Source organism: Wolffia australiana, chromosome 5, assembly GCF_029677425.1.
Source record: "Wolffia australiana isolate 7733 chromosome 5, ASM2967742v1".
Classification (NCBI taxonomy): domain Eukaryota; kingdom Viridiplantae; phylum Streptophyta; class Magnoliopsida; order Alismatales; family Araceae; genus Wolffia; species Wolffia australiana.
The window spans coordinates 5,760,863-5,770,618 of record NC_135839.1 but is presented as its reverse complement, the minus strand read 5'-3'; the positions used below and the strand labels follow the sequence as shown (position 1 = coordinate 5,770,618).

The 9,756-nt window shown below is 44.8% G+C and overlaps 1 protein-coding gene across 1 annotated transcript; it reads left to right on the top strand.

The window, feature by feature from the left end:
- Positions 1-8,196: 8,196 nt before the first annotated feature.
- On the top strand, positions 8,197-9,127 carry LOC144703159 (ribulose bisphosphate carboxylase small subunit, chloroplastic 5-like). Its single transcript, XM_078575262.1, has 2 exons — positions 8,197-8,650; positions 8,768-9,127. The coding sequence occupies exons 1-2, from the start codon at positions 8,336-8,338 to the stop codon at positions 8,993-8,995; spliced, it is 543 nt and encodes a 180-aa protein (XP_078431388.1). The 5' UTR covers positions 8,197-8,335; the 3' UTR covers positions 8,996-9,127.
- Positions 9,128-9,756: the final 629 nt, after the last annotated feature.

Sequence of the window (9,756 nt, the reverse complement as noted above, 5' to 3'; positions counted from 1 at the left end):
CAGTGATAGATAGCACGAAAGCGTGGCGCGGATCAGTGTAGCGACATACGAATGGAGAGGTGGCACGACAGCTTCGCGGCACGCCAAGTGCTTCAGCTCTGAGCGACGCACGAACAAACTGGCAGCGCACATGCGATTGGGTGTTTGGTGGTGCAGACCTGCAGCTGTAGTTGCGACACAGAGAAGTAGTGTGACTGGATGTTCCAGGAAGCGGAGTGCATGCAACAACGACAACAGAATTGTCTGATGGCGCCGGTGTATGGCTGAGCGGTGCAAACATGCGGTGATTGGTGTATTGCAGTGGCTTGTGCCCTGCACGTTGAGCAAGGTGGCCTCGGTGGTGCTTAAGAGCAAACGACAGCGATGTGTTGCAAGCGAGTGGTGGTGTTGTTCACGCAGAGGCACCGGACACACTACGGGTGGTTGCAGGCTGATGTGGTGGCGCAGATTAGTATTGACAACCCGGTTGACACGCCACACACGGTGTTGTCATTGTAGTGCACGTTCGTCATACGCAGGCGTTGTGAGACAGGTGTATTGCACAGTACCAAGCGGCGAGCGGATCACGTCCAGTTGTAGCAGTAGCAGGCAGATGACACTAGGTTGCGATGTTGCGGCGATGCAGGTTGTCTCGTGAATCATGGACATGCACTAGGGGTCGCACGAAGATGTCGGTTGGATCCATAACTTCCAAGCACGCGGGGTAAACCACGGGACCCATGTTGACCAGTCGTGCGGTTGCATAGGGTTCCCCCCTTCACGGCTGCACAGGGGCCTTGTGAAAATGTCGAGCTTCTGCTAATTCTCACGACACAGTGGACTCAGAGTCAACAACTTCAGACTTGAACCACGGCACGTGAGTCACGATTCGGCAGGGTGCGACAGTGCTGGGGCGGTGTCCCCTCTGTTCTCCTCTTCTCTTTCTCTTCTTCATCCTCTCCTTCCGCTTTCTTAGATGTGAGACCAAGAGTAGAACAAAAACAACAATATATGATAATTCCTTGTCTGAAAAACTAGGGGACCATCATGCCACTTTATATCGGGGCACGATGGTCCTTACTAAGGGCACATGATCCCTTGGTAAGGACCCTAGTGCCCTTACCAGGTGGGAGTGTCTTACACATACAGACCCTCTCTTCTTAACACAAAACTAAATCCATTTATCTGACGCACATTCGAAAGCACAAAACAACATGACACGACAAACACAAACATGACGAACACAAACACAAACATAGGAAAACAACGGACACAAAAAGCACGTGCTCACGAAAATCAAAACGGTTGGATACATGGATGTTCTTTCTATGAGGTGTTTAAACCTGGGTGCTTTACCTTCCCCTCAGCATGTTGGTTTGGCTGGACGCGAACTGGTGGGGCTGTTGATGACGATAATGATGGCGGCTCTAAAGACGTCTTTAATGGAGTTGGGCTGGCACGCATGATGGAAGACCATTCAGTCCAACGTGTCCAGACTCGTCACCAGCCACATCGTGTAGAGCTGATGTGAAGAGCCCACATTTCCACTATTAGGTTTGAGAAGTTGCATTTGTGTTGTCTTGGAACGTTTCATGCCCCTTTGTATTCTTTTGTTTTGAAGGCTCACTCCTCGTGTACCGGCTTATCCTTGATTGTTTTAATTTCTTCGCGTCGTCTTTGGATTGTAGGAAGGGCCCTCCTGCGTGAGTACCAGTCTCCCCCTCGTGTGTTTGTTGCTTAATTGTTCTAATTGTACCTTTTAGGGGGGAGCGGAAGAGTCCATGTTGACTTTTGTTTTCCCCCTGAAAGAGTCTTTTAAGGGGAGCCCAGTAAGCTTCATCTTAAAAGGGCCCATTAACTCCCTAACTGCCACTACTTGACTGTAAGTAGATGGGGAAAGGGTGGACGTGAGATGATGCAAGTTTTTTTTAAGTGTTAGAGTATAGTATATAGGCCCAATAAGGGCCTACCCATGTAGGCCATGTAGGCCTACTTCATCCCTCTCTCACTCTCATTATCTATATCCCTATCTCTCTCTTATTGGGCCTATGTTAAGCCCATCTATCTCTCTCTCTTGTTTCTCTCTTCATATGCCTTTATATGGCTTGTATGTCATCGTCATACTTGGTATGAGAATTTTCCTTGTTTTCTTCATTAAGAATCAGATCTGAGTATTGAAAGTGGTAGTTATTTTTTGGTGACTCTTGGTTGCACGAATTTCCATCGTTCTCAATCCCGCTGGGGAAGGTCATTCTACAACTGCCTTAGATCAATCGTTAAAGTGTGCATTGCCGGATCTTCCACCGCTCCTGAGTTCCCGATTGTGGACAGCGGATCCCGCTTCTCTTTCAACCATATTCTAAGATGGAAAATCTTCACAGTTTTTGGCCTCGCCCTTCTAGTTAGGCCCTTCCGATACTAAGAAACGATTCGCCTCTCTATTCAACAGAGGGACTTCGATCGCTCTTCTTGGGCCTCTCCCAGGAACATCACGTCAGAGGATGCTCCGTTGAACTCATTCATCTGAGTACAATTCCCCACACCTTCGCCTGGTTACGGGGTGAATCTCTGAAGAATCTGCAGTTTTACACTATTCGATAACTTGTTGCAAGGTGGAGCATCGACCCGAACACCACTCGTGTCGGAAATTTGGATATTCTATTTCTGTCACGGCTGTGTTGTGAGGTGATTATTCATCCAGAATTTGAGGGTCGTTGATCTGGGCATCGACAAGGAAGATCTCGCCTCTAGTTCTGTGTATCCAACGTTATTTCTGTTGTAGTCTTCAAGCAAATCTTAAGTCGGGCTGCTACGTTCGGACCCAACATCTCCTGTTCGACACCTCTGTTTGAAGATTGATATCGACAATCCTATAATCGTCGTCGAAGCATAACTAATGCACTAATTCAACGTCCTCGATGACTACCATTCATCTACTAGTAGATCCTCTTCTCGGCAGGGAGATATCATGTTCATCTTTGACAACTACAATCCTCCTGCATATTTGACTGGAACCTACACGTCATTTCCCTTTATCCCTTTCTTTTATTTCAGCTTAATTACGTCTGCTTTGTTGAGAGAGGAAGTTTAAGAGAGAATGAGACAGGGAGTCTGGGAAAGCGGAAGCTCCACGAAGAGAGAGAGAGAGAGAGAGAGAGAGAGAGTCTGGGAGAGAGGAAGTTAGATTGAGAGAGAGAGGAGGGATACAGACAGAGAGAGAGTACAATAAAGGGAGAGGGAAATGGAGAGGGAGAGAGGAAGTCCACGAGAGAGAGAGGGAGACAAACAAAAAGAGCAAGCCCAAGAGAGAGGCATCGAAAATGTGAAAAAAATAAAATATTTATTTATAGATATGTCCTTTCATTACTTGGGATGGAGATGCCATCTTTTGATGGGATGAGGGCAGGACGATGATTCTAGGGACAAGTGTTGAAAATGTTGATACCATTTACAAAATCCTAGGGTGCTTGACAGAATGGGAGACTTGATGAACTCCACATCACGCTCTGGTCCATCACCACTCATCATCAGTTTTGCAACGTCTGAGCCATCACATATTGGACGTGCTGTTCCCTAATTTTGAACAAGTAGTTTTAAATTTTGAACCTGAGGATGAACAAAGGGACAATGTTAAGTATCTGATGATCTCTTTTCTCCAACCATGGCAGCGGGTTGGCTTTGTTGTGGCTTCACATTGTAGAGTCTGTCCTCGATTTTTTCCTTGAGCAGGGTGGAATTGGTTTTCTTGTCCTTCACACCACATGAAGATAGATGAAACTCGACGAAAACATTATTATCTAAGGTTAGTTTGTCAGTAGACACGAACATTTTTGTACCCCTGTTTGACAGCCGCTCGAGGATGTAGTTGGTGATACTTGAGTCTTAGTGGGTTTCTGGCTCCATCAGTTATCTCCATTGATGACATGATCTTGTCATTGCCATATTCCATCTTTTGCTTAGTCATTTCTCCTTTGTTTTGATGTTGGACCTTCGAAATGAACGGAGGACTTCATTCACTGACTCCACAATAACCTAAATGATCAAAACAAGGTAAATCTTGAAGATAACTTTTATACGCTATTCATTTCTGAATTCCTCAAGTCGGGTAGGCACCGGCCGTTGTTTTGGCCATATCCCCCAAAAACCATATGTGCCGGTCTCTTGGATGCGGCTCATACCATTTGAGGTGGTCCCTTCTGGGCAGATGCAGTTTATTATTAATAACGATATTTGTATCCTAAATAGACATTTATGAAGAACCAATTCATAGAACTTTCAAACCCGCACCATTACCCAGCTATAGATGTTCAGTTGCTTGATAATTTTTTGGATTTCACGTGATGTGTTGTTCCGATGGATGCGTTGCTCCAGTATCTAGAAACGATGCATAATTTTCGTAGTTGATGAGTAGGCCTGTGGAGAGTTCTCATAATTGTCATGTCTGGTCTGTTGCCAGTTTTGGTGATTACTGGAAAACTCTTAGTACTCTGTAGCTCTATGACCAAACTAGGGGCATAACGGGCATGTTGGATGAAACCTGTTAGTCTCCCTCTTCCAGGTCCACAAGTTTGATGAGAGCTCCTTGGTTAATAGTTATCCGTTCATAGTGTGTGATTGGGAGATTAATGTCCTTGCAGTTAACTATTGTTTGCAATGGGTGGAAAAAAACTTACACTTGCTCTTTCTTGATCAGTGAGATAAGCCTCCTGCGCCTTGAGATTGGTTACAGTTTCTTCGAATTTCAGATGATAAGCATTTGCATTAACATAAACTAAAAATTCACTATAATATGTTTCTAATCCTATCAAGAAAGTAAAGACAATTGAAGCTTCTCCAAATTGTTGACCGACAGACTCAAGTGTTTCAACAACAAATCAAAAATGTTTTACATAGTCATCTATAGACATTCCACCGTTTGTCATAGTATGAAATTATCAATGAAGATCCCTAATTGTTGCTCGGCCTTGGCTAGAGAAGGTAGTTTCTAATTTGTTCCATGCTTCTTTGGTAGATTAGGCCTTGCTGAAGAAACCCAAGAACTATTTGGTCACTCTTCCACCATAGTCTGAATTCTGAATTATCTACTAGATTTCCCTGTGAGTCTGCAATGGAAACAGGTGGTGGGTTTTCTTCAACAAACATTATTAGTTCATACCCGCTGAGTTTAGGAAAAATTGAGCCCCTCCAAGCCTGGTAGTTGTGGTTTGTGATTTTGATCAAGATTGTAGCTCCTGACGAAGGACCAAATGATTATTGACTCTCTATAATCCTTGCTGGAGAAGCCCAAGAGCCACATGGTCATTCTTCCATCATAGTCTGAATTTCACTGCGACTAGACCAGTGGTGACTGAATTAGCATGGCTTGTATAAGACAAGGATGAAGATACGGCAGCAGAAATTTCTTCTGCCATCAAGATCAGAAGCTCAGATACTATATTGAGTATTGGTTGGAGCTCCAAGAATAACATGAGAGAGAGACAAAAGAAGTAGACACTAGAGAGATATGAAATAAGAAGAACACGAGAGAAAAAGAGAGAGAGAGAGAGAGAGAGAGAGAGAGATAGATAGATAGATAGATATATATATATATATATATATAGAGAGAGAGAGAGAGAGAGAGAGAGAGAGAGAGAGAGAGAGAGAGAGAGAGAGAGAGAGAGAGAGAGAACTAGAGAGGAAAGAGAGTCAACAAGTGGTTAAGATGGTTGTATGCAGCATATTAAAAATCTGTCTATGTTTTTATACATGGATTTAATCCTATCTATCTATCTTTTCCTAACTATGTTTAATCATATCCATATATGTTCTATATTTCATCCTAACCACAAGATCTCTTTAGAGATTATAAAACATGTGTTGATTTCTTCCTAGACCAATCATATAATAAGTCCAATTGGTTGGGTTGTGCTGACATGGTTCTGAGACGGCGAGTAAAACTCCTAAAAAACTGGCGGAGACGCGAACCACTTTTGAAAGCTCAACGCCGTCCGCGCCTCCGATGATCTTGAGGCAGAGGATTGAGAAGCTTTACTTGTCGTTTCAGCACCACGTCAGCACAAGCCAGCCAATAGGACTTGCTATAAGATTAGTCAAGTAAGAAATCTATACGTATCTTATAAATAGTCCTATTGGCTGGCCTGTGCTGACGTGGTGCTGAAATCGCGAGTAAAACTCAACACTTTGAACAGTCACTTCAACACCTTGATAGAAAGAAGGGCCGGGGGTTGAGTAACCGCCATATGACTCTGAATCGTTATTAAATTACGTAACGATGGCAGATAATGTACGAACTCTCATCATCCCACAACCTTACGTCAGCGTCATTGCACATAAGTGGGAACGTTTGGCCAGAATCGGATATGGTTGAATCCTGCCACTTTAGATGCAGATATTAAAGAGGTCCATAATATTTATATTCATGAGCATGATAGTTATATAGCCAAATATGGGTCCCTTAATGGTGGCTGTACAACAAATGTTTTAGATTCAGGCTTCAATCTTTGAATCTGGCGGGAGAGACGTGAAATAGGGGTTTATGTTGGGGTGTGTCAGCCCCCCCATTATGGGAATGTGAAGGGGGAGGTCTTGACTAGTCAAACCCCAATAAAGGAAGGGGGAGTTGAAAAGTTTTAACCCCCCTCCTCTTGTCTATTTGTGGGAATATGAAGAGGCTTCTTTGGAGAATATGAAAAGGCTCTTGGCTTTTCATATTCCGGACCTTTCAAATTCCCTGAAACTGTAATTGGCCCTCTATATATAGAGGTCAAATCTATTCTGAAATGCAAGACATATGAGTTTTCTGTTCATTCTTCTTGTCTCTTCCTCTCTTCTCCTCTCTCTCTCTCCTTTGGTTTGTCTTCATCACTCCTTGGTGGCCGCTCCCTTGTCTTGGGAGTTTGAGGAGTTGCTCCGCAGCACCATACGAGAAGTCGTTGCCCTGCACCAAGAGCCTTGCACGTTGACGTCACGCCGGTGACGTAAAGAGGTTCTTGTTTCCTGTCTCTATACGCCGACACAGTTATCACGTCCGAGTTGATTCCGCATTTCACCGTAGCGTCTTGGGTCGTTGTTTCTCTTCAACGAGTTACAACAGTTTACGTATTTTGATTTTTTTTTGTCTACATTTTTTCCGAACGTTTTATCAAGTTTTGAGAAAACGTGTTAAATTATTTTCTCAAAACCAGCCACTAAGATATTGCCAGTTAATGCGCCGATAATATTTGTTCGTTCGTAGAGGTTTGAAGCCATTTTTGCGTCACAAAGCCAGAATTACATCACGGTAATTTTCATCCAAGGCTTAACATTACCGTCGCGTCTCTCCGTCAGCGGATGGACAATAACCTCGTGCTGTCGTTTTCCAAAATCTTCAGAAGATAAAATAAAACACTATCGTTTTAAAATCAGGAGAACATTATCGTTTCATTCAAATGAAACATTATCGTTTTAGATTATTCTCCCAATCCCAAGGGCTAGAGAACTTATCTTTTTGACTGATTCTGAAGTAAAGTAATGGTAAAATTCGATATTTTGAGGCGTACATATAGCGTGGCAGAAACCGACCATCTGGATCTTCCCACTCAGGATGTGTGGCTCAGATAAACAGTCACATGGCCTCAGCAACTAATGCGTGGCTGACGAATCTCAACGCTTTTCGGAGGAACATATAATTGACAGCGATGAGTAAACGCCATATTTTCTTAGAAAGAAGATATGGTACAGGGACCTGTGTATATATACATACAAAGAACTTATGTTTTAGAATATAAATGAGACATCAAAATATAATATCAGTGATCTTGATTGGATTTGGGTTACGGATAAGAGGTAGATCGGAGCCACAAAAACTTCAGTGGGTGTTCACTGATTTTATTTTTTGACTTCTGCATTACAAGAAAACTCATGTCAGTTGTGCGTGCCTTTGGAAGCCTCATGTCTTCGTCTATTCCAATAAGAAATCTGAATTAACCTAAAGTAATGATTACGTACGTACATTTTCATGATTTCTTATGTTCCAATAACTTATCTCACGATCGACCGCTTATCGCTAGTCTTTGTAATTGGACGGTGGCAAACTGCGGTACAGTGTCGATAAAGGCTTCGGATTTGTGGTGGAAACTTTGGGTAACAGTGGGTCCATCACGGGAGGATTCCAAAATTATGAGACGTCGGGTTGTGTGGCTCAAACCGAAGAAAAGGTTATGACATAATGAACGGATGGTTGGCGAATGATCGAAGAAGATTGGCCGATGAGCCACCGTCGGTGAACTCTCCGACTTCACAATAAAGAGCAATCAAACAGAAGTCCCAAACCAGGCAACTGAAGCGACGGTACACTCATCAAGAAGAGGGTCGAAAAATGGCTTCCGCCTCCATGGTCTCCACCGCCGCCGTGGCTCGCGCTGCCCCGGTGCAGTCAAGCCTCGCTGCGCCATTCTCTGGCCTTCGCTCCTCCGTGGCTTTCCCGGCGACCCACAAGGCCAACAACGGCGCGGACCTTTCGACGCTGCCCAGCAACGGCGGCAAGGCCCGCTGCATGCAGGTGTGGCCCCCGGAGGGTCTGAAGAAGTTTGAGACCCTCTCTTACTTGCCTCCCCTCTCCACCGAGGCCCTCGCCAAGGAGGTTGAATACCTCCTCCGCAACGGCTGGATTCCCTGCATCGAGTTCTCCAAGGTAAATAAATAAATAGGCTTTCTTTCTCTCTCGCTGTATCTTTCTTTCCCTCTCTCCTTCTCGCTATACAGATGGGGTGTTGCGATTAAAATTGGAGTATGGTGGGGTGTTTTTCAGGAAGGATTCGTGTACCGTGAGTACCACGCGTCGCCCGGGTACTACGACGGGCGGTACTGGACCATGTGGAAGCTGCCCATGTTCGGGTGCACGGACGCGAGCCAGGTGATCGCGGAGGTGGAGGAGGCGAAGAAGGCCTACCCCAACTACTTCGTCAGAATCATCGGCTTCGACAACAAGCGCCAAGTCCAGTGCGTCAGCTTCATCGCCTACAAGCCCTCCGCATAAGCTGGCCCTCCAATCGTAACCTGTCTATGAATGCCCAGTTTTATCCTTCGGCTCTATCGCCCTCTATGAATCCCCTAAGAGTGTCATAATTGAGGAGAGATGTAATTATGAAGTCAAATTATTCTGAACGTATCTGGGGCGTCAATTCGTACAGGTCTTCTTGTGACCTGTGGATCGACGCGATTTCTTTAACTTAGGTCAGTATTTCAAATCATTAGCAAGTAAAAGTTCAAAGTCTAGTTCCCCTCTCTAAATCGTCTTATGCCAATCGGTAGAAGGATCCACCTGCCATTTGACAGAGTAGATAACGATACGACCTTTCAGAGAAGAATATGAATTTAAATTAAAACATTATGAATTTATACATTGATAGAACAGTATCGCGTCGCTCGGTATACCGTTCTATTGTGCGTCCGCCGGCCGGGGCGGAATACGAGACGACACTGATAACGTCTCCGCGATCTGCAGCCCTTCACTGGACCATTAAATCGGTAGGAGCGAGAATGAGGGAACATAAGAGAGAGAAACGGAGCGAGAGAGAGGCAACATAAGAGAAAGAAAGAGAGGGAGAGAGAGGGAACATAAGAGAAAGAAATCGTGCGAGAGAGAGGAAACATAGGAGAGAAATAGAGCTAGAGAGAGAGATGCCGGATGTCTAGACGGGGCTCCGGCCTGGGTCTGGTGCGTGGCCCGCGCCCGAGATGAGCATTGGCTGCGTTACTGCTGGAGGGTAACTCAAACCGGGCAGGGACACTGCCGAG

What these genes read in the sequence shown, in the direction of transcription:
- LOC144703159 (XM_078575262.1), top strand. Translation starts at nt 8,336, where the DNA reads ATGGCTTCCGCCTCCATGGTCTCCACCGCCGCCGTGGCTCGCGCTGCC. An exon ending in CCTGCATCGAGTTCTCCAAG is followed by an intron (nt 8,651 to 8,767) that starts GTAAATAAATAA and finishes GGTGTTTTTCAG; the next exon opens with GAAGGATTCGTGTACCGTGA.